This window comes from Magnolia sinica, chromosome 17 (assembly GCF_029962835.1).
Source record: "Magnolia sinica isolate HGM2019 chromosome 17, MsV1, whole genome shotgun sequence".
In the NCBI taxonomy this organism is placed as follows: Eukaryota; Viridiplantae; Streptophyta; class Magnoliopsida; order Magnoliales; family Magnoliaceae; genus Magnolia; species Magnolia sinica.
The window spans coordinates 27,351,301-27,376,974 of NC_080589.1; the positions used below are offsets into that span (position 1 = coordinate 27,351,301).

At 39.5% G+C, this 25,674-nt stretch overlaps 1 protein-coding gene across 4 annotated transcripts in view; it reads right to left on the bottom strand.

Annotated features, from left to right (window-relative positions):
• Nucleotides 1-1,012: 1,012 nt before the first annotated feature.
• LOC131231646 (uncharacterized) overlaps nucleotides 1,013-25,674 on the bottom strand; it is a 77,419-nt gene continuing 52,757 nt past the window's right edge. The window contains exons 5-10 of one of the 4 annotated variants that reach the window (XM_058227911.1): nucleotides 24,311-24,353; nucleotides 23,937-23,971; nucleotides 14,104-14,161; nucleotides 7,945-8,017; nucleotides 7,612-7,738; nucleotides 1,013-1,340 (exon numbers count right to left, since the gene is read on the bottom strand). In XM_058227911.1, coding sequence (XP_058083894.1) covers nucleotides 7,646-7,738; nucleotides 7,945-8,017; nucleotides 14,104-14,161; nucleotides 23,937-23,971; nucleotides 24,311-24,353 — 302 coding nt within the window. In that variant the 3' untranslated portion in view covers nucleotides 1,013-1,340; nucleotides 7,612-7,645. Of the gene's footprint in view, nucleotides 1,341-1,817; nucleotides 2,321-7,602; nucleotides 7,739-7,944; nucleotides 8,018-14,103; nucleotides 14,162-23,936; nucleotides 23,972-24,310; nucleotides 24,354-25,674 lie in introns of those variants that run through there. The other 3 variants (XM_058227912.1, XR_009164485.1, XM_058227913.1) reach the window with 3 other exon arrangements.

The following is a 25,674-nucleotide window of genomic DNA, read 5'->3' on the forward strand; positions in this document are numbered from 1 at the left end:
TTACAAGCACCTACCTTGGTGTTGTGTTCTAAGCTGCCCATCCAAGTCCACCAAATCAGGTGGTTGAGGGGTGTTACCCTGTTAACACACGTTAGTGATGTTGCCCTGATTGTGGAGCCCACCTTGATGTATGTGTTGTAAATCTACACTCGTCTATTAGTTTTTATAGCTCATTTTAGGCCATGGTCCCAAAAATTAAGTAGATCCAAAACTCAAGTGGACCACACCACAGGAAATAGTGGTCATTGAATGTTCGCCATTAAAAACTTACTAAGGCCCAACATAATGCTTATTTGCCATCCAACCTGTTGATAAGCTCACGAAGACCAGGATGAAGGGGGGAAAAAATGAATATCAACTTGGTCCAAAACTTGTGGCCCACAAAAAATTTTTCATGGTGGGCATTCAATCCTCATTGTTTGGTCCACTTGAGATTTGGATCCGCTTCATTTTCGGGACCATGGCATAAAATGCGCTGTTAAAACTGATGGATGGCGTGGATGTACAACACATACATCGAGGTGGGCCCTATGGTTAGGGCAACACCCACTAACATGTTACTAATAACCCCTAATCCGACACAGATGCCAGCGAAAGCATTCAGCAGGAACTTCCTACATGGGAAGTTGGGTGGGGTCGACTGTGATGTTTGTAAGAAATCCACCTGGTGGATGTACAACACATACATCGAGGTGGGCCCTATGGTTAGGGCAACACCCACTAACATGTTACTAATAACCCCTAATCCGACACAGATGCCAGCGAAAGCATTCAGCAGGAACTTCCTACATGGGAAGTTGGGTGGGGTCGACTGTGATGTTTGTAAGAAATCCACCTGGTCCATCTGGAATTCCAGATCATGTTAGGGCGTGGACCTATTAGGTAAAATTGTCAAATTTCAGACATTTTTACCAAACAGAAAATTTTGGATTCAGTACTAAATTTCGGTGTTCAGGTATTTTTTTCAGACAGTTTACCAAACAGGCATTCCAGCACATTACAGTACTTAAAATTCAGTGCACAATGTATCCAGCACTTGAATTATTTTCAAACATTTTTTTATTCAGTTTACCAAACGCAACCATAGTTTGCTAGAAAAAAAAAAAAAAGAATTGTTGGAAATGGTCAAGTAAATACAATAACAAAAATTGAGTGTAGCTATGATATTTGAGCTACTCGTAGCTATGGCAAGTACTAAACATGTTCTTGATCTCCCTCTTAAAGCCACCCCAAGTGTCACTGATGCAAGTACCACGACCCCTCCACCATAGTCACTGTTACAGTGAGATACATTGCCGCAGTCCGCACCTTGGTCATTTGTCGTGAGACAACCTAAGGGCCTGTTTGTTTTTTCAAAGCAAACGTAAATACCGTGGAAATGGGTAATTATTACCGTTTCACAGCGTTTGAAAATTCATAGGAATTTGTGCATTTGAAACCAATTCAAAAGAGAGTTTTAATTTTTGAACCACACAGTAATGTATATGATATATCCGTTCCGTCCATCCATTTTACAACAGAATTTTGAGATATGAGCCAAAAATTGAAGAAGATCCAGTACTCAAGTGGCCCACACCAAAAGAAATAGTGGCTCAAAAATTTTTTAACGGTAAGTATTCGATTCCCTTTTTCCTGTGGCGTGGTCCACCTAGCTTTGGATGTGCCTCATTTTTTGGCTCATGCCATAAATTCAGCTAGCATAATGGATGAACGGTGTGGATAAGCGACACACATCACGGTGGGACCCACAAAAATTTTGCGGCCTTCATGATTTTTCTGTATATAAAAAAAAAAAAAGTAGAATGTCAAATCAAGTGCAGGGAAATGTGTAGGGAAATAATCATTATCAATTTACCAAGCATTTACCAATGAACTAGAAAATCAAACACGCCCGAAAAAGTATTGCTCAAATTGCTACAAGAAGTTATCCAGCTCCCTAGCGTCTCGCGATCCATTAAAAGGTCGTATCTATTATCTGCACTGTCATTGCCTTGCTTGTGGCCATGTTCCTGTTAGTCATAGCCCTTTTCCACAAGACCTAATCACCTCACATCTCAACTTGCACCTTGCCTAGTGAGTTCCATCATCATCACCTTAGAAGGCCACCCTTTCTTGATGTTGTGTGTTGACAAGCATATTTAGAACACTCCGCATTTATCCCTTGAGTTCTTTAAGCCCATTGTCAATCTCCACAATGCTATAGCCCATCACTTCAAATCACACTCGCCTGCCACCCACAACAAGCTCCATTTGTACAAGCCAGCCTCTTAAGATGATACCACATCACATAACCTCTCCCTCCTTGGCTTGTCAGGAACACCTACCTCATTTCCATAAGGGCGTGTTTGGATTTACGGCCCAGATTGTATAAGATTGTATTTTTGAATAAAATATACTTTTGAAAGCGTTTGAATCCAAATTCAAACCCGCGGACTACGCCGCCCTCGAGTATGTCGCCGAACCAGTGTACTTATCACACGAGTTTGTATTGTCATGATACAGTGCTTCGATCAGTGCAAGGCCTTCATTGCACTGCACTGCCAAAAAAAAAAAATCAGTTCGAAATGGTTCTGTGGTTCATTTCCACAACTACACCCTCATTCCGCTTACATTCCCATCCTAACAGACTGGGACAAAACCCTCATATTCATACATTCAGATCTGAGTCCATTGCCAGTGTGGTTGCATCTTCATCTTCATTGAAGACGAAGATTACATATCGTAAGTCTCTATATGTAGCTTGTAGTTCATCTCCTTCCTTCCACCCTGAAGAACTTCTTTAGACAAACTCGGTGAAGACATGTTGGGTGTTTAGCTTCGTTTTTATTTTGTAGGTAAAACGTGATTGCTTGATTCACTCCATCATGTATCCATCCCTTCAGGGGTGGATATTATTCCCTCTGTGTTTCTCTTTTTGCCTTTGTACTCCACTCTCTTTGTCCGAATAGGACGTATATTGTAGGCAACTAGACAGCTGCTCTGTATTATACCCTATGAAGAGGGCATCCCAGGATCTACCGCCAAATAGGACTTCCATTGCAGGTGTATCTGAATGACAATACTTTGTATCTGTAGTCTAGCTAAGAGATGGAATCCACTCACGACACATGGGAAATGACCACTGCATGTCATCCCGAGTCAGAGTAATGATCCATATGGGGCATCAGCTCCATTTTTGGAATAGTTATAAACGAAACTATACCTCCATTCAATCTTCTACACCAATCGGTGGTTTGAAAATTTACTTGGGGTAAGATATATCCAGGTGTTCGTCGACGGTGGAGGTAATACTCTGTTTTCAAGTCCAGATGAGCTTCACAGGATCATCTTTCATTTGAAATCTTTCATATTATACATGACTTGTTGTCCATTGTTTGCTATGGATGCCGAGATGTTTTCACGATTTTTCTCTGTTTATGTTGGCCTATGAACGTCTTCTAAATAGTCTCTTACATTTACTCTGTATTTTAGAGATACCATTCCACTTACTTTCTTATCTTACATAATTAAGGTCTGATGACTAGCCCACTTATGCAGACAAATCTCGTCTTGGTGCTGATCCTGTGACTAACCAGTCCCTTGCATTATATCATTCATTTGAAAGGTGCGTATTTTAATGGTAAACCAGGTTTCTCGGCATGGCGATACTGCTAATCTCCTCTTCTGATGAACCAAGTATTATTTCTCCTCTGTTTGAGTAAATTATCTCTTTAACATGAAGATATAATGCTAGTTAATGGGCTATGCTATATTTGACTTTGTCTGATTGTATTTTTCTCAGTAAATATATCCATGATTTTATCTCAATCATCTTATGAATCCCCTCTGTGACATATAAAAACAAAGCATCTTATTACTGATTTCAGCTAGAGTATATAATGTCAATAGTAGTTATCCGTTCTCCTGTAATAAATGGTTTATCATGTCATTCGCACCACTAAATAAAAATAATTGGCATTCAGATAGTAGAGTTGCCCAATTGTTTCATGGGGTCCGATAGTGGTGACTCTAACGGAGAGCAGTCCTCGAATAGTGGTGACTCTCCACTAGAGTCACCACTATCGGACCCCACAAGACAATTGGGCAACTCTACTATCTGAATGCCAGTTATTTTTATTTAGTGGCGCGCATGACAAGGGTTATAATGCTTGTGGACGAAGAGCACAATGGTGTTGTCCACAAGCATTATAACCCGTCTCTAATACCACTTCTCACAGCCTAAGGGCCTGTTTGGATTTACGTATAGGATTGTTCTGCATTGCAATTTTGTACAAACAAGGTATTCGTGATATTGTAGTTCGTATCCTTCCATTTTCCCAATGAAAAATAGACTGTTTGGATCAGAGTAGATTTGGATGACTATCCTTCCATTTTCATTCCAATCACTACTAGAGGACTGCTCTCTGCTAGAGTCACCACTATCGAACCCCATGAGACAATTGGGCAACTCTACTATCTGAATGCCAGTTATTTTTATTTAGGGATGCGCATGACATGATAAATCATCTATTACAGGAGTGCGAACAACTACCATTGACATTATATACTCCATGTAAAATTAGTAATAAGATGATCTGTTTTTATAAGTCACAAAGGGGATTCATAAGATGATTGAGATAAAATCATGGATATATTTACGAAGAAAAACACAATCAGAAAAAGATATAGCACAGCCTATTAGCTAGCATTATATCTTCATGTTAAAGAGATAATTTACTCAAATAGAGGAGAAATAATACTTGGTACATCAGAAGAGGAGATTAGTAGTATCGCCATGCCAAGAAACATGGTTTACCATTAAAATACGCACCTTTCAAATGAATGATATAATGCAAGGGACTGGTGAGTCACAGGATCAGCACCAAGGCGAGACTTGTCTGCATAAGTGGGCTAGTCATCAGACCTCAACTACGTAAGATAAGAAAGTAAGTGGAATGGTATATCTAAAATACAGAGTAAATGTAAGAGACTATTTAGAAGACATTCATAGGCCAACATAAACACAGTAAAATCATGAAAACATCTCCGAGTCCACAGCAAACAATGGACAACAAGTCATGTACAATATGGAAGATTTTAAATGAAAGATGATCCTCTGAAGCTCATTTGGACCTGAAAATGGAATATTACCTCCATCGTCGACGAACACCTGTATATATCCATTGTTTTAAATATCGACGATATCGGCCGATATATCCCACGATATATCTTGTATCCCACCAGTGCGATACGAAATGCACAAGTAGTGCGAGATATCCCACGTGTTCAATCTAGTGAGCATTTTCGAATTTTGATGCTCTTATTTTCTATAATTCATGTTAAATTAGTGTCAAATTGTTACAAATTCATGATTTTTCATGTTTTGTATGAAAAATCATGGATTAGGAGCTTCGATTTTGAGATTTGGAGGAGATGGGCTGAGTTGTGAAAATTTGAAAAAAAAATAAAAACAAAAACAAAAACAAAAACAAAAAAACAAAATTTTCCAATTTCTCGCAAATCGTTTGCAATCTTTGTGTTCAAACATCACATTAAAAATGTCTGTAACCTAATCTAGTGATTCTTCTTTTGCTTTTGAATATATTGCTTGTGTTTCTACACGTCTTCTTACATTTATAAATTATATGAATAGACATTGAATGTACTTATTGCATCAATTCAGTTAGACAACGCATAGATAAGGACCCCATACAAAGAAAACCTATTATGTGTACTTGTTTTTTGTAATGTTTTGATTTATAAGTGTGTATTGATCTCTTTCTTAACAATCACCGAAGTTTCATCAAAATATTCAACCAATTTCCCAATGTTTCCCCATGTTTCCAACAACAGTGATACATTACATGATACAACCGATATATCCTATGCGATAATTGATACACATCCGTATCCCAAGAATGCAATACGTAACGGGATACCGATATTTCGAACACTGGATATATCTTACCCCAAGTAAATTTTCAAACCACCGATTGGTGTAGAAGATGAATGGAGGTACAGTTTCTTTTATAACCATTATAGAAATGGATCTGATGCTCCATATGGATCATTACTCCCACTCGGGATGACATACAGAGTTCATGTCACAGGTGTCATGAGTGGATTCTATCTCTCAGATAGACTGCAGATATGAAGTATTGTCATTCAGATACGCCCGCAATGGAAGTCCTATTTGGCGGTAGATCTTGGGATGCCCTCTTCATAGGGTATAGCACAAAGCGGCTATCTAGTCACCTACGGTATACATCATATTCGGACAAAGAAAGCGGAGTACGCAGGCAAAAAGAGAAAGAACACAAAGGGGATAATATCCACCCCTGAAGGGATGGATGCATGATGAAGTGAATCAAGCAATCACGTTTTACCTACAAAATAAAAACGAAGCTAAACCCCCAACCTGTCTTCACCGAGTTTGTCTGAAGAAGTTCTTTAGGGTGGAAGGAAGGGGATGAACTACAAGCTACACACCCAGAGACTTATGATATGTAATCTTCGAAGATGCAACCACACTAGCAATGGACTCAGATCTAAAGGTATGAATCTGGGGGTCTTGTCCCAGTCTATGAGGATAAGAAGGTAAGCAGAATGAGGGAGTAGTTGTGGAAATGAACCACAGAACCATTTCGAACTGAAATTTATTTATTTTTTTGGCAGTGCAATGCAGTGCAATGCAGGCCTTGCACTGATCGAAGCACTGTATCCTGACAATACAGACGCGTGTAATAAGTACACTGGTTCGGCGACGTACTCGAGGGCAGCGTAGTCTACGGATTTGAATTCAGATTTAAACGCGTTCAAAAGTATATTTTATTAAAAAAAAAAAAAAAAAAAAAAAAAAAACAATCTTATACGATCTGGGCCGCCCTAAGTGCTTTCGCAAGAATAGACCGCATGGCACTTGTAGAGTTGTACTCAGTCCCATCGTGGACAAAGCCTATCCCCAAGTGTAAACACCAAGTGTTGTGCACCAAACCCACAGTTAATCTGGGATGCAAGAAAGATATGAGATGCGGAAAATTGCTTCTATTGCACTAGGGTTCCAAAGCTCAAACTCTATTTGGACGGTTACAAATGAGTACCCCTCGTCCTTTATATAGACCTAAGAGCAATCTAGACTCCATAAATGGCTAGGATGAAAGCATGCGCCAATCATCCAACAGCTACGAATTTCAGAAACCTACTAGATATTCTACATGATTCTCTTCACAAGACTCCTCTAGAAAACTCTAGAGCATTCTAGAGATCTCTACACTATTCTACACAACTCTATATGACTCTAGAATCCTCTCCAACACTCTACACGCTAAATACATCTGATGTATAAAAGACCCTGGACTTTGGCTCTAGGGGATTGATCTGCCTGTGACAGTGCTGTATGTGCAAAGGTGCCTATTGGAATAGCAAACCTCCCTAACCGTTCAATAGATGTTAGTATTTCTGATTAAAATATGCAGCAAAGCAAGAGTGCAGGTACTGCAAGGGGGAAAAGCTCAATACTTGCCACGAATGACAACAAGCTCAGTTAATTGAATTAAATTGGGGTCTTGAGTCTGAACAATAACAACAGTCTTATATAGTTATTTTTGGGGGGAAAATAGTATAAAAGATCACCATTTCCAAACCCATGATTGGAGTGCTGGTATGATTACAGGACTGAGAGCGATATTGCAGCAGATCGAAGCTTGATGCCATCATCTTCCCATTTGGACTCTGGAGCAGCTGCTCCAGCAATGAATGCCTGCAGCACGTACATCAATCAACAGAAAATATCTACTCAGAAAACAGTAGCTACAACAATTTCCCAGAGAGTAATACCATAATAACTATAATATTCACATCTTGCTCTTGTGCTTAGGTGTGTATTTGCACACCATGTGTTAGGATTCCTTGAAAAGATAAAGAAAAAAAAAAGAGGGTAGAGGGCATATAACAATGCATAAATACCTTCCCACTGCTAACAGCAGCAACTAATGCAACATGCTGATCAGCGACACCAAACTCATAGAAATAATAAGACCTGAAAAGAAGTATTCACTATCAGAAGTATCGAAAACCAGAAGAAAATCGAGCAAGTCCAATTGTAAAAGATCAGGAATCAAGGTTTTGATATAGTGATGTGAGGATTTTATTGAATTTTTGAAGGTATTTTAGGCTGCATTTGAATGCACAAGTGAACTAAGTTGCAAACATTCAGTTTAATCAAGAAGTGCAGAAATTAATGGTGCTTTCCAGTACTCATAATGAGGAGTTCCCTTAAATTGCAGTTGTAGGTGTTTTTTTTCTCCAATTCTGACAATTTGCAGCCAGAAGATTAATAGGAATTTCAAATTGGTTATTCCCACAGTAGAAAAAGATTTGATAAGGATAATGTGAAGAAGAGATGAGAATATTGAGAGAGAAGGAGGAGGAGAGTTTGGGAGAGAAGATGTGTATTAGGCTTGCATGCCCTAACACATAATATTTTATTATGAAAAAGCATATAGTACACTGCAGGGGAATAGGGAAGTGTGCACATGCACTTACACTAAAAGGACACTATAAATATAATACACTAGCATTCTCTATACTCCCCCTCAAGTTGGAGCATAGATGTTGATCATGCCCAACTTGTCACGAACACGATGAAGAGCATCTCGACTCAAGAATTTTGTAAGAACATCAGCAAGTTGATCCCCAGATCGAACAAAAGGAGTGACAATTTCCTTAGAAGCAACTTTCTCCCGAATAAAGTGACAGTCAACCTCAATATGCTTGGTTCGCTCGTGGAAAACTGGGTTACGAGCAATATGGATAGCCGCTTGATTGTCACAGTGAAGAGGAATAGGACCCGAAGGAGGATAGCCAAGTTCTTCAAGAAGATTGCGAAGCCACACAAGTTCACATGTCGCATGAGCCATAGCACGATATTCAGCTTCAGCTGAGAACTGGGCAACAACTGGTTGCTTTTTGCTCTTCCAGGTTATAAGATTGCCACCTAGGAAGGTACAGAAGCCGGATGTAGAGCGGCGATCAAAAGTACTACCTGCACAATCAGCATCGGAATAGCCAGAAAGATGAAGATGACCATGCAACTGAAAGTAGAGGCCAAGACCCGGGGCTGATTTTAAATACCGAAGTATGCGGTAGACAGCCGTGAGATGAGAAGTACAGGGAGCTTGCATGAATTGGCTAACAACCCCCACTGCAAATGAGAGATCTGGGCGAGTAATAGTCAAGTAAATAAGCCGGCCTACAAGTCGTCGATACATCTCGGGATCAGTAAGGAGAGGACCATCATCTGGTCGAAGCTTCTGTGAAGTATCCATGGGAGTGGTAGCAGGCTTGCACCCTAACATACCGGTCTCCATGAGAAGATCGAGCGCATATTTCCGTTGTGACAAGACCAATTTGGATGATGAGCGAGCAACTTCAATTCCGAGGAAGTAACGAAGAGGACCAAGATCCTTGATTTCAAACTTGGTCTTCAAAAAATCTTTGACCTCCCTCATTCCAGCAGAATCACTACCGGACAAAACAATATCATCCACATAGACAATGAGAACCATGATGCCCGTCGATCGACGACATATAAAGAGAGAATGATCAGCATGACTACGAACAAAGCCAAACTCCAAGAGAGCCTGACTAAATTTTTCGAACCATGCACGTGGAGATTGTTTGAGTCCATAAAGAGCCTTCTTCAACCGACATACAAGTGCAGGGTTGTGAGAAGCAACAAAGCCAGGAGGTTGATGCATGTAAACTTCCTTTGTAAGATCCCCATGGAGAAATACATTCTTAACATCTAGCTGAAACAAGGGCCATGATAAATTAACGGCCAAGGAGAGCACAACACGAATTGAATTAAGCTTAGCCACTGGAGAAAATGTCTCGAAGTAATCCACACCATGAGTCTGGGTGTAACCTTTAGCAACAAGACGGGCTTTATAGCGATCAATTGAGCCATCTGGAAGAAACTTGATTGTATAAACCCATCGACAGCCAACAGGCTTATGGCCTACAGGAAGTGGCACAAGATCCCAAGTATGATTCTTCTCAAGAGCAGACATTTCTTCCGTCATCGCCTTTGTCCAATCAGGACTCTAAAGAGCATGTGAGAGAGATCTAGGAATAGTCTGTGATGAAAGGGAAGCTGCAAACGACTGAAAAGACGGTGAAAGATGATCATATGAAACGAAATTACTAATGGGGTGTTGAGTACAAGATCGTGACTCTTTGCGCAAGGCAATGGGAAGATCTAAACTCGAGTTAGGAGAGTCACCTGAACCAACATCCAAAGTAAGCGGAAGATGATCATATGAAACGAAATTACTAATGGGGTGTTGAGTACAAGATCGTGACTCTTTGCGCAAGGCAATGGGAAGATCTAAACTCGAGTTAGGAGAGTCACCTGAACCAACATCCAAAGTAAGCGGAAGGGTAGATGACTGAGCGTGTGAAGATTTATCTCGACGCTGATACACCCGCAGAGGCTTAGGCTCAACCATATCACCAACAGGATGCTGAATAGAGGGGAGAGGAGTTTTCCCATGATCATTAGTGGAAAGAGGATAACAGTTATACTCCCCCTGACGCGCAAGAGGATCACAGAGGGATCTGCCTGGAGAGGAGAAAAAAGAAAGATCCTCAAAGAATGTGACATCGGCAGAGACATATTTCTTGCGAGTCAATGGGTCAAAGCATTTATAACCTTTCTGACTCCGAGTATACCCTATAAAGACACATTTAATCGCCCTGGGACTAAGTTTATCATTACTCCCATCCAAAATTTGAACAAAGCATGTACAACCAAAAACTTTAGGTGGTAGAGGAAATGGGTTATCATGAGGATACAAAATAGTAAATGAAGATTTATAAGACAGAATACGTGAGGGTATACAATTAACAAGAAAAGTAGCAGTTAAAAGAGCATCACCCCAAAAATGTTTGGGTAGATGCATACCAAGTAGAAGGGTGCGAGCAACGTCAAGAAGATGACGATTCTTTCGTTCTGCAATACCATTTTGTTGAGGAGTGCGAGCACATTACGCCCTAGATAAAATACCACGTTCCTGCAAGAAGGACAGAAAGGCAGTAGACATGTATTCTCCCCCATTATCAGAATAGAGGGATTTGATGGAACAATGAAATTGAGTGCACACTTCATGATAAAACACTTTAAATGCATCAAATACTTCACTTTTAGATTTCAAAAGATAAATCCAAGTCATGCGGGAATAATCATCAATAAAGGTAACAAAATATCTAAATCCAAAAGTCGAGGTAACCGGAGCTGGTCCCCAAACATCCGAGTGAACCAGAAGAAAAGGTTGAGATTTCCTCCCAGAAGAGCTAGGAGGAAACGTAGCACGATGATGTTTAGACAATTCACAAATATCACAGCATAATGGTTTAGTGACAGGTAAGGAGGAAAATAAAAGTCTCAATCTAGCAATGGATGGGTGGCCTAAGCGGCAATGCCACCGAGTCATGGACTCTTGATCTAGAGAAAGGGTACTAGAAGTGGCAACAGGTGTATCATCGAGAAGATAAACGCCTCCTCGCTCATGCCCCCCACCAATCACTCTCTTCATCTGTAGGTCCTGAAACAAACAATAAGAAGGAAAGAAGGTGATGGAACAATTGAGTGATTTAGTAAGAGAGCTAACAGACAATAAGTTTAATGGAAAACGAGGCACATGCAATACGGAGGACAAAGACAAGGAAGAAGAGAGAGGGATGGAACCAATCCCAGAGATGGGAGATTGGGTTCCATCTGCGACTGTGACATACTGAGTAGGAGAAGAAGAAGAAGAATAAGAAGAAAAGAATTGCAACTTACCAGTCATATGGGAGGAAGCTCCAGAGTCAATGACCCAGGAGGTAGGAGAGGATGACGCAAGAAGGGCGGTACCTGACTGGGCCGAAGCTGCGTGAGAAGGCTCAGGAATATCCCAAATGTGAAGCCGCATAAGGGCATCATATGCCGCCCGAGAAATAATAAGAGACTCCCCTGAAGTAGACTGCTCAGCTGTCGGGGTGGAAGACTGTCTCAGAAGCAACAGTGGAAGCAACAGAAGCAGCGGCATACGTAGGACGACCATGTAGCTGCCAGCAATAATCAATAGTGTGATTAGTTCCACCGCAATGTGAACAAATGCGGGAACCATCACGTCCTCGTCCACGTCCACCACGACCACGAAGACTACGGCCGCCGCGACTGCGATCTAGATCGCGGCCTCTACCACAACCACCAAAACCAGAAATGCGCCCTGAGCTCAAGGATGGTACCCTAAGACCACGGGAGTACTGATCGCCAACAAGATGTGCCGAACGCTCGGGTGGCACAAATGAATGAGAAGGAAGAGTAGAGATCATAGCACGCTGACACATAGCATAGACTGTCGTCAATGGGGGAAGAGGATCCTGCATAACAACCTGATCGCGAACGTGAAGATAATCAGAACTCAACCCAGCGAGGAACTACATGATACGAGTATCATCCCGTTGCTTATGAGCATGTTCATGATCCTCTTTACATTTGGAAGGAAGAGGCTGATACATATCCAACTTATCCCACATACCCCGAAGCATCGAATAGTAGTCTTTTAAGGATCTGGAGTTTTGTTGAAACCGACCAATTTCTTGAATAAGCTGGAATACCCGTGAAAAATTCTGAGATTCCGAGAACATATCATGAAGCGTATCCCAAATGCCTTTAGCCGAGGATAAAAACATCACTGAGTGGCTAATCGAGGAATCCATGCTATTCAACAACCATGCAATAACTTAATAATTCTCCTTTGTCCAAGACTTTTAGGTAACATCTGTAGAGCTTGGGGAATCATCCAAAATATACGACAACTTGTCACGGGCTCCTAAAAATACTTTTACAGATTGTGCCCATTGAAGATAGTTGTCACCATTCAACTTAATGGAAGTAATCTGCAAGGGGTTAGATTCAAGAGACCCTATGCCAAGAGATGAGGGCCCTTTGTCAGCCATAATAGAGTCCAAGAGAAATAAACCTATGCCAAGAGACCCCCTATGCCGAGAAAGATTGATTCAAACAACTCTATCTCACTCAATCCTTCAACATAACAAGAGATAAACCTCAAACAAATATCAATCATCCAAAATACCATGAAACGCAATCAAATAGGGCCTGACCGAGTGAAAAACGGCCCAGCCGCACGCCCATTTGAGGTTAAAAACCTCTCAAACATTGATCTTAAGTAAAAAAATCCACCATGGATAGCTTGGGAGGAAGATTTCGGTCCATCTTGAGCAAAGAAACCGAAGAAAAGCTTACCGATTTGAGGTAGATCGAAGAAAAACGGAATCTGGAACCGATTTTCGAATTTCTCTATTTCGCCCAAAATACCATGAAATGAGGTCCAATAAATTCTGAAAAAATCATGACAAATCTTCTAAAATCAAGATCTATCAAACCCCTAAACTTTTAGCTCAAACAGAGCCCATGCGTCCGTACAACGCTGACGTCAGCCATACGGCTGCTGACGTCAGCAAGGTGACGTGTCGCCTCTCAACCTGTTGGATGCGGAATGCCTTGAACTTGCTCTGATACCAAGTAGAAAAAGATTTGATAAGGATAATGTGAAGAAGAGATGAGAATATTGAGAGAGAAGGAGGAGGAGAGTTTGGGAGAGAAGATGTGTATTAGGCTTGCATGCCCTAACACATAATATTTTATTATATAGAGAATGCTAGTGTATTATATTTATAGTAGTAGAAAAAGATTTGATAAGGATAATGTGAAGAAGAGATGAGAATATTGAGAGAGAAGGAGGAGGAGAGTTTGGGAGAGAAGATGTGTATTAGGCTTGCATGCCCTAACACATAATATTTTATTATGAAAAAGCATATAGTACACTGCAGGGGAATAGGGAAGTGTGCACATGCACTTACACTAAAAGGACACACTATAAATATAATACACTAGCATTCTCTATACCCACTTTATTAGACAAATAATTACAACTCAATTCGACGGTGCATCCAAAATAGCCTTATATTTTCTATGGACAAGATAATGGATTGCCAATTGTTTGATCTGCCAGGTTGATTCTATGAAATTAGTTTTATCTTGAACATAAAAATTACCTGAACCCTTCATCTTCCTTGATTTTTATTGTACGGGCAGAGTATAAGCTTGCCCCACCTACAATATAAACCGGAATCATCAAAGTTGGAAAGAATTCCAATTAAAATAAGCCCAAAGTTTATGAGCAAACATGAGATTCCAAAAGATACCAAAAGTCAATGAATATTACTAATTTATTTATGACAACAATAGGATGGCAAAGTAATGCATAATTCTAACTTCATTAGGCAATTCCTTTTTCCAAAGAAAGTTGCTAACTTTGAAAAGCAAAGGGGACCAATCTAACTCCAATCATCCTTGTATCCCAGGCATATATTCCAATGGTCAACCAACATTCAATGAAAAGCAGCACTTCATTAGAGAAAAATCCTGTATTGAAAAAGTTTTAAGCTAAGTGAACCATGAAATTAATGGTGATCAATGACTAAGAGAAATGAGCTGATTGAGTGAGGGATCAAAGAATTTATACCCCTTCTGAGTGCGAGAGTATCCCAAGGAAACACATTTAATGGGACGTGCATCAAGTTTATTAGAACCAGGATGTCGTGCATGAACAAATGTAGTGCACTGAAACACTTATGCAGTTGGAGGAAATGGTGAAGCGTCGAGGAATAAGACAGAAAAGGGTGTTTTTCCATAAAGAGTAGAGGAGGGCATCTAGTTAATGAGATGACAGGCCGTAAGAATGGCAAAACTCTAGAAGCTTGTAGGAACATGCATATGGGTGAGAAGAGGTCTTCCTACTTCCAACCAGTGTTCGAAGTATCAGTATCACTACAAGTTTCGCTAGCCGGGGATATGGAAACAATATCGATATCACCGATAATATCGCTGATAACCAGACAAGCAGGAAAACATTGGAAAAATAGTAAAATTTTCAGTGAAACTTCAGGAGATGCTAAAATACACATATTTGCATAGTTATGAATAAAAAATTTGCAAAAAGAATGTATACACAGTAAGTTTCCATTTAATGGGGGCTTAAAAGCATGTGCCGTGGTAAGAAACAGTCTAACCATCCCATTTAACCATCAAATCATCCATCCAAACATCCATCAATATTGCAAAATATCGACAACTCATTATATTTTGCCAAAAAATCATCAACAACTGGAAATGAAACGAAAGATTGTGGTCTTGATATCGTGCATGTTGCAATAACAATAATATAGAGATATTATCAATATTAGCAACGACAAATTGAAAACTGCATACAACAATGTGGTCATAAAAAAATGAAATAGAATTTTTTTAAAATAAACAAAGTTTCTTTGATATCTCTACATTGGCGATATTATTGAAATATCGCCGATACACTTGTGATGCAAGCGTTACCTACAATTTACGCAGTAAAAAATATTGATGATATCGATGCATTGGCAAGATAAGCGACGCCTAGAATTTACACAATTGAAAATATTGGCGATACTTAGTGATACATTGTTGATGCCTGGAATTTCTAATATTACTGGTGTTATCGGTATCGACAAGTTGGAGATAACAATAATATCAGAGATATTTCAATAATATCGGAGATAACTAAAAACAATGCTTCCAACAAGTGTCTATTTTTTTTCGAAAATATCGGAGATAATTCAAACAATGCCTAGAATTTACACAATTGAAAATATTGGCGATATCGATGTGTTGGCGATACTTAGTGATACATTATTGATGCTTGGAATTTCTAATATTATTGGTGTTATCGGTATCGCTACCAGTGTTATCGGTATTGGCAAGTTGGAGAAAACGATAATATCAGAGATATTTCAATAATATCGGAGATAATTAAAAACAATGCTTCCAACAAGTGTCTTTTTTTTTTTTGTGAAAATATCGGAGATAATTCAAACAATGCTTCCAACAAGTGTCTATTTTTTTCTTCTTTCAGCAACTCCATTATGTTGAGTACAGGCACAAGACGTCTGATGCATAATACCAACAAAACTTGAGAGATCTTGAAAGGAATTTAAGAGGTCTGATGGCCAATGGCCCCGGAATCGATTATCCAAGGTGACAACCTTGAGGAAGCAACAAAAGCATTACCCGAGGTGGCAAGAGACAAGAGTCATGATGACTGCATAGCAAACAGGCCTTTGTTAAAGGTGAGCCACAAATGCGTGATCAATCAGCGATAAATGCTTCAGGTAGATTTAGCAAGAGGGCTGAGCAAAATCACAGCAAACACGATGGGCCTAGCACAGCTTCCATGGAACTAACAATGTAATATCATCAAGGTGATCGGCCTTAACAACCAAAGTACGATCACCAAGCAGATCGCAGCAGCAGAGATCAAACACGATGTGTGGGCCCAACAACAAGCTGATAAAGAAAATGGTTGATCCAATCCATCTTCTCAGCAAATTTCTGGAGAGATCTTAACCAAGTGTCTTGCAGCACTGAAATGCATCCAAGAAATCTCAACACGTTACAATAAGATGTGGGATAGAAGCCAGGTTCCCACTTCGTCTGATAACAGCTGAAAACTGATTTAAATATAAAATAAATAAATAAAAAGAACCATCCACATGTGGACAGTTCAAGCGGTGCCCTAATGCTGATCAAGGAGAGAACCTTCACACATGGGCAATGATACACCGATCAGGGGCCAACAAGAGACTATCACCAATGGGCAGATAATGCAGATGAGCCAGAGACTACTACTGATGAGGCCACGTCATGCACCGGATGGGCCAGCGATCAAGATTCACCCACGTGAGCATTTTAGACCGGCAAAAAGAGGACGCTGGATCTGGGCCAGCCAATAACAGCAACACATGAACTTGGCAGATTCCAGCAATAGCTGATGGAAGACAGCGAAGATCGTACACAACAGAAGTGAGCCAGCAATAATTGGCGGCAGAGATCACACAGGCAGTGCTTAATAAAGAACAGAAGGAGGGCAGCAAACTTTGTAGCAGCGGTGATGATCAATGAGATCCAAGGAAGATGGCAGCTCTGAGGAATGCTTTAAAAAAATATGAAAAATAAATCTGATCACAACAGATCGATGGAGGTTGTCTGATCAATGAGATCCCAACTGGGTCGGTAATGTAATTTGCATCAACAGCAGATCAAAGCATCAATAGCAGATCCAAAAATCCAACTACAACAGATGGAGACCACAGCAACAGTAGATCAAGGCAGCAAAAAAAAATGTGCAACGTTGGATCGCTGGACAGCATGTAAACGGGCCCCACCAAATGATGGTCAGACAGCCAGTTGAAATAAAGAGTGGATCCAACTGATCCAATATTCCAGACTCTTCAACGTTAAGCCTCTACACCATGGTTGTTACAGGGAAACCCAACTGGTTTCCGTTGCCAGAGAAGCACTGGAAAAAATAAAACTTCAGCCGATCAGAATTGTTTGCATGATCAAAGATGAGAAGGTTGGAAGAATCAAAGTGTTGATCAGTTGGTGAAGGTAAATCAGTGTAGATGCTCTGATACATGAGAGAGAGAGAGAGAGAGAGAGAGAGAGAGAGAGAGAGAGGGTTTTCTCATACGCTAAACCGAGAGAGAGAGAGATGATTCTTCATGTTTTCCATGAAAAATCATGGATTTGGAACTTCAATTTTGAGATTTGGTGGAGATGGGTAAAGTTACGGAAAATTGAGAAAAATCAAAATTTCCCAATTTCTCGCAAATCAGTTGTAATCTTTGCATCCAAACACAATTAAACACGTATGTAACCCGATCTAGTGATTCTTCTTTTGCTTTTGAATGTATTGCTTGTGTTTCCATACATGGTTACAAATCTATGATTCTTCATGTTTTCCATGAAAAATCATGGATTTGGAACTTCAATTTTGAGATTTAGTGGAGATGGGTAAAGTTATGGAAAATTGAGAAAAATCAAAATTTCTCAATTTCTCGCAAATCAGTTGTAATCTTTGCATCCAAACACAATTAAACACGTATGTAACCCGATCTAGTGATTCTTCTTTTGCTTTTGAATGTATTGCTTGTGTTTCCATACATGTCTTCTAACGTTTATAAATTATATGAATAGACTTTGTATATACTTGCGTCAGTTCAGTTGGTATGTGCATATATTAGGACCCTATACAAAGGAAACCCCTATTATGTGCACCTTTTTTTGTTGTTTTAATGTTTTGATTTCTAAGTGTGTATTGATGTCTTTCTCAACAATCCCTGAAGTTTCATTGAAAAAATTGACCAATTTCTCAATGTCCCCATGTTTCCCAACAACAGCAATACATTACACGATACAACCGTTATATCCCATGTGATAACCGATATGTATCCGTATCCCAAGGGTGAGATACATTACACGATAACGATATTCAAAACATTGCTCATACGTTAAACCTTAGATGCTCTCTCAACTATTTTATTCACCTCATACTGTGCACGTTGCTTATGGGGACCTATTGGGCCTACAACTTGGGTTCGGCCAAATGGCCCATTATTTACATATTCAACCATTCTCCTATTTAACTCTTTATTGCTGTTTATTCAATAACATACTGAACTTATTCAGCTCCATCTTGAAATGTGTTTCTTTCAGCAAAACCTGACAGAGAACCAACAAAAGTGCAGGTGTTCAATATGCAGAGCTGCAAATCCTAAACAAAAAATGCTATTCATATAGTGTTCAAGATGAATCCTCCCTACACCAGCAAAAAAGAAAACATTCAACAAGAAGCTAATGTTCTAGTGGGTGGGCAAGCCCACACAACGGAAATGATGAAACCAGAAATCTGAGATTTTGACAATAGTTAAGAAAAGTGAGCAGCAGCACAGAGGAACAACAATAACAAGATCAACCTGATAGGTATGCAATGGAAGCAGAGAAGATTGCAGGCAGCGTGCAATGAAGATTGCAGCCCATAAAAGGGATTATTTTTTACTAACCAGGGTTAGGACTGCATTCAGGAATTTTATTTATTAAACAGTATTTTTTTTAGTCTCTAAATGGTTTAATAATATGTCTGCCATCTATCAGAGATGGGTGCGCTATAGCGTGCTGCCACAATGATGGTGATGATAAATGATGAATAATAAGATAAATACATATAAGCAGTTGAAGTAGTTCTTTTTCTTTTCTTTCATTTTCTTTTCTTTCTAAAGATTAAAGGATTATTTCACCCGAGAAAATTATGAAAGTGATAGGAAGTCTCCAACCATAATGGATTGGAGAGCATCGCTCTTCTTACTAAATAATCTGCTACATTCCTTTCCAAAGTATTTAGAGCGGGAACATAACGGCAGTAACGGTCATTACATAACAGTAATGGCGCAGGCCTTTTATGCAATACAGGGTCGTAACAGCCCGTAGCAGAATTTTTGGACTGCAACGGGCTTGTAAGTTGTAACAACCATAATGGGCCCATTGCAGTAACAGCATAACGGCCTTAGCTGTATATAAGCCCCAAAATGGGGGTTATTTTTGTTTTTTCCCATTTCTTCCCCTCTTTTTGACAATTTTCTTCTTCAAAATGTTTCAACCCATTTTTTACCAGATTTGTTCCATTTTTGAATATTAAAACACAAGATATAAGCCATATTCAACATATTGAAAATCTGGAGACAGAATTGGGAAGAATAAAAAATCGGTAAGGATTACTTTTTTTTGTGTTTTTTCTTTCCGTAAATGTATTGATTCAACATGATATTATCAAATTGATCAAATTTTGCTAGATTTGTGTTTAATTTGGCAATGTTTCTATAATATTTGTATTTTGCTGGTTTTATATAATTCCAACAAATTAAAATTTTTATTTTTTGTAACATATCGCGAGTTTAAATTGTTCAACTACATGCATGGAGTTTAGTTCTATACATGCATGCACTAAATTAGTGTTTTTAGTTCTTTTTATACTCCTTTTTTTTTTCGGGGGGGGGGGGGGGAAAAGTAACTCTCTTTTTTCCCTCGAATTTCTTGAGGATGGTTAAGGATAATGTATTAGTGGAGTGAAACCCACGGATTGCATGAACTTTGGACCGTTTTGGGGCCATTCAAGTGTACCCAAATTGGCACAGCACTATTCATATGAATTTAATTTTATTTTCCCCAAAGTTTCTTGAGGAAAATGGTGTCAAAGAGCCAAGGATATGCGTTAATAAGATGAATCCCACAGATTGAATAAATTTTAGGCTGTTTTGGGGCCATTCATGCGTCCCAAATTGGCCCAATATTATTCATCCGAAGTTAATTTTAATTATTCTCCTCAAATTTATTGAGGGAAATGGTGTCAAATGGTTATGGATATGCATTAGTGGGATGAAGAAGAAAATCAACACATGTTTGAAGGAGGCCAATTCTTGCCCACATAGGGGGACAATGGGAGTGGGAGTGACACCGGGAGTATTAGTGGAGAGAGGGGTGAGAGGACTCATGGTATGTTTGGCGGTTCATGATGTATCCTTCCGCCGATGACAATCTGTGAACGCGTCCCGCATGATACAGTGCTTTCGCTTTCTTCGAGCTCTTTCTTTCGTTGGTTAGTATGATTGGGGTGTGGTATTGACTTAGGCGTGATAATGCATCAAATTTGAAGTCACCACTAGCTAAAATGAGCTTAGAGTCTATGGTCGGCTAGAAATCATAGAATCATTTTTAAGGGTACGAGAATCGTAAGACTCCCAACTTAAGTGATTCCTGTGGTAAGTCGGCAATCATAGATTCCCAGCAATGTTTATAATAGCATCCATGTGTGACGTAGCGTAGCTACGTAGAGTTTGCAAATAGCATAAATCCTTTGTGTGGAGTGGAATGCAATATGGGTCGAGATGTGAGAAGGAAAAGGGAGATCAAAGACCCTTTTTCTGCAAAAGGAATGATCGGATATCCCTAATTCTAACCCTACCCTGGACTTCAGTGGCCTCTTTTGTTGACTAGAAACTCTCTTGTATTCCTCCTTTGACTTCGGTGGCCTGTTAGCTTGTTGGGAATTTCCAGACCCTTCGGAAACCTCAACTTCTCTCCTCGACACTTCACCCTCTCCCGAATGGCACCTGACGTGCCATTTTTATTAACTCCACCACTGGTCATTCCATGATCGGTGGTCAAGTGTTAACCCATTTTTAGGTTTTCTACTCTTATCACTTGTAAGGGTGATAAGCAACTAAAGTTAAAAATGGATTTTGGACCGTCAGTCATGCCATGACCATTGGTCTATTTTGCCTTTTCCTTGAGTGTTTAGTGTCTCGGAGAGTCCGAATGATCGGGTGAGATTCTGATCCGTCAATTGGGTCTGTTGTTCAATTTCAAGAGGTGCCGAGGACGCTTTTCATTTGACCCGTTTGGATTTTCAAGGCATTTTCGGGTTGATTAGAAATTGTTTTATCAACGTATGGCATAATCAGGGTTTCCGAAGAGTTTGGGTGATTGGCAAAGATTTTGTTCTATTGAGTTTCGAATTTGCCGATCGGATCCATTTGCTAGCTCCGAGAGTAGGGTTGTCAATGGGCCGGGCTCAAGCCTATCAAAATAAAATTTTCGAATTTGCCTGACAACCCGGCCCGAAACATATCAAAATCCGGGCTAAGGCCAACCCCAGGCCCAGCCCGTTGGCAGCCCTATCCAGGAGGTTCCAAAGATCATTTTCATCCGACCTATTTAGATTTTCGATGTTTTTCGTGGTGGATCGAATGTTGTTTCCAAAGCCCAGCTGAAGTTCAAAAGTAGTTATTCTCATTCTAGGTGGGATGTCTACACAACCCTCATATGCTTCTTTAGCTACTAAAGGAGGTAGAGCTCATACTGGGGACAAATGATGCGGATGTGGAGCCTAGGAGGCCTTCATATGATCCCATTTTATTTAAAAAAGAGACGATAAAGTAGATGATGTTAAAACAAATGTGGAGAAAATTTGTAGTTAAGAAGCTTGGTAAGGTGGCAGCCAAGCTATTCATATATGGCAACATAGCTCCAAATGTTGGAGAGTATCCCATTGGCGAGTGGTAATAAATTCGGCATTAAATGCAAGCGAAGGGATTTGTCTACCCACAACTTGTGTGATTATGAAGAAATGGATAAATGTGAAGTACAAAGATGTTAGAGTGTATATGGCCACTTTTAAACCAATATGGTAGAGTAGAGGATGCACTATTATATGTTATGGTTGGACGGAACATGATAAAATTTATGGTGTACTACCACTTGAGAATGGTGTTCCGAGCTGTCATTGATGCATCTGAGAAAATGAAAGATTCAATCTATATTTTCGATCTTATAGATAAGATGGTAAATGAAATAGAAAAATGTTGTGAAAATTGTTGTCAACAATGAAGCAACGTATATAGCAATTGAGAAAATGTTGATGAAAAGCATAAACATTTATTTTAGCCATGTATCGTATATTTTTATTGACCTCAATGGAAGATATTAGAAAGAAGAAAAATGATGAAAAGGTGAAGCAAGTCACCACATTCATTTATAATCATACCCAAGTAGTTGCTATAATGAGGAAGTTCACATATGGGAGAGGATTACTTAGGCCCTCTAGTACTTGATTCACTACAAATTTTATTTCCCTTGAGAGTATACGAGTATAAAGGAGAATTAAAGGAGATGTTTGCCTTTCGAGAGTGGCTCAACACAAAGCATGGGCAGAAGACATCGGAGGCACTAATTAAGATTGTGACGACCATTAAAAATAATAAATAAAAGAAGAAAGTCTAAAACATCCTGAATGTAATGGAACCGCTTATAAGAGTCCTTTTGTGTTGTAGGATTCAACGAGATACCTACTATATGCTTCCTCTATGAAGTTATGAGTGAAGCTTACTATTCGTCATTATTATAACAACCACAAAGGTTAATAGAAGATGATTGATGAACATTGAACAAATCATCTTCGCCAGGACCTTCATGCAGTAAGCAGTATTCATAGTATCGGTATCTTTACATGTATTGCTGGCTGGGGATATGGAAACATGTATCGATATCACCAATATTATCGTTGATACCCGGAAACACATCGCTAATCGAGAGAAACATTGAGAAACATGAGGAAAATGGTGGAATTTCTTGATAAAACTTCAGAGGATGCTAAAATACACATATTTGTATATTTAGGAATCAAATAGTTGCAAAAAAGATGCATAAATCATAAGTTTCCCTTTAAAGGGGGCCTAAAAGCATGTAATGCTCGATTTAGTGAAATATTGGGGGAACATGGGGAAAATTGTGAAAATTTTCAATGATACTTCAGGAGATGTTAAATACACATTGCATATTTCAAAATCAAATTATAGCAAAAAAAGATGCAATTTTGCATATTTAGGAGTCAAATAATAAGTTTTCCTTTAATTGGGGCCTAAAAGCATGTATAATTGACTCGGCGAAACATTGCGGAAACATGAGGAAATTGATGAATCCATCCATACATCCATCCATACATCCATGCATGCACATACGCACATACATGCATGATCCATCCATTCCATCCATCCAACCACCCATGCATACATACGATGACACATACATATACACATATGCATGATCCATCCATCCACATACACACACACACACACACACACACACACACACACACACACACACACGATGACACATACGTATACACACACGCATGCACACACACATCCACCAATCCATGCATGCACACACACACACACACACACACACACACACACACACATATACATACAATGACACATACGTATACACATATGCATGATCTATCCATCCACACACGCGCGCACGCGCGCGCGCACACATATATACATCCATCCATCCAACCATCCACCAATCCATGCATGCACAAACACACATGCATTTCATCATACAACCATACGCCCATAAAAGAATTTTGAAATGGGAATTTTTTTAATAAACATACCTTTGGTGATATCCATATATTGATATAAACGACACCTAAAATTTATACAATCGAAAGCATTGGTGATACAAGTGACACCTGGAATTTACACAGTAAAAAGCACTAGCAATATCAATACATTAGCGATACATCACTGATACCTGGAATTTCTAACACTACAATTGTTATCAGTATCGTTGAACTAGAGATACCAATAACATCACCGATACTCGGAACAATGCGTATTACAAAACAATATTGGCTGATATATCAGCCAGCTTCTTAACCAATACGTACGGCCTCCATACCGTTTTTTCTCTCTTTTTTCCCCTTCTTAACCAATATATACAACCTCCATCGAAATATAGCCAATAGATTGGTGATATAAACGACACCTCAAATTTATACAGTCGAAAGCATTGGTGATACAAGTGACACCTGGAATTTACACAGTCAAAAGCATTAGCGATATCAATACATTAGCGATGCATCACTGATACCTGGAATTTCTAACGCTACAATTGTTATCAATATCGTTGAACCAGCGATACCAATAACATCACCGATACTCGGAACAATGCGTATTATATAACAATATTGGCTGATACATCGGCCAGCTTCTTAACCAATACGTACGGCCTCCATACCATTTTTTCTCTCTTTTTTTCCCTTCTTCTAAGAATAGAAAGAGGATCACAAATATGTATACCCGTGGCTTTTTTCCTTTCTTTCTTTTTTTGGAACATGTATTTGATGGGGTAACGAGCCATTCTATACTAAGAATGTTGTTTGTTAGGCAGTGTCAACTTAACCTGCTGAAAGTTGACCAAATAGGCTCTAATCAAACACAAATCAAGCATGATTTGGTGGATTAAGGCCTATTACATATCTTTTCGTGGAAGAATAGTGCGTCCTAAGCATGTGCTCTCAAGCATGCATCTTTTTTCTATTTTCCCTTCTATTCCCAATTGCAGCATTTTTCAAGGGATTGTAAGCACCTTTTGCTTCATTTTTGTGGGGACCAGGTGAGTTTGGAAGCAAAAACCATTGGATTAATTAGGATACTGTCTCTAGACCATTTCTATAGGGAGGAATGGGTGTGAAGAAAGTGATTGATGTACTCAAATCTTTTCATCTCAAAGCTTTTGGGGAATGTGCTATGAATTCGAACTCCACCTGTACAAACTTCATGAAAAAGAAATATATTTGGTCGCAACACATTTCAGATGTTGGGTTTTTTAACAGTGATCAAGATGTTTGAAACACTCGTTGAAGCCAAAGCCCCTTCTAATCCAACACATAATGGATGGTTGGCATGGGAGAGATTTTATTGTGGAAAGACGTATGGTGGCGGCTGCAGCCTCTTCAATCTCTAGTTCAAGAAAGTGAGCGGTTGGAAGAAATTGAAGATTTCAAGCTTAACCAGGTTGTGAACTGTTCTGGTCAGTAGAATGATACCCTCCTGGGGGAGTCATTGGATGTGGTGATCGTTAGGGAAAATTTTTCAGTCAAATATAAACTTGTTTGATGCTCAATACAAATTGGTATGGACAGCCTCTCGGAATGGTTGTTTCTGTCAAACAACCATTTACTCTAAAAGCTTAAACTGTCAGAGTGTGGTGTATCAATGTATATCAAGGGACTTTATCACTTCAACATCCCCCCACACGTGCGAGGTGGGAATTCCGCACGGGAACATATTGACGAAGGTGGAGGGACACTCACACCATAAATAGGCCGGGCTTAATTTCCCGGTCCC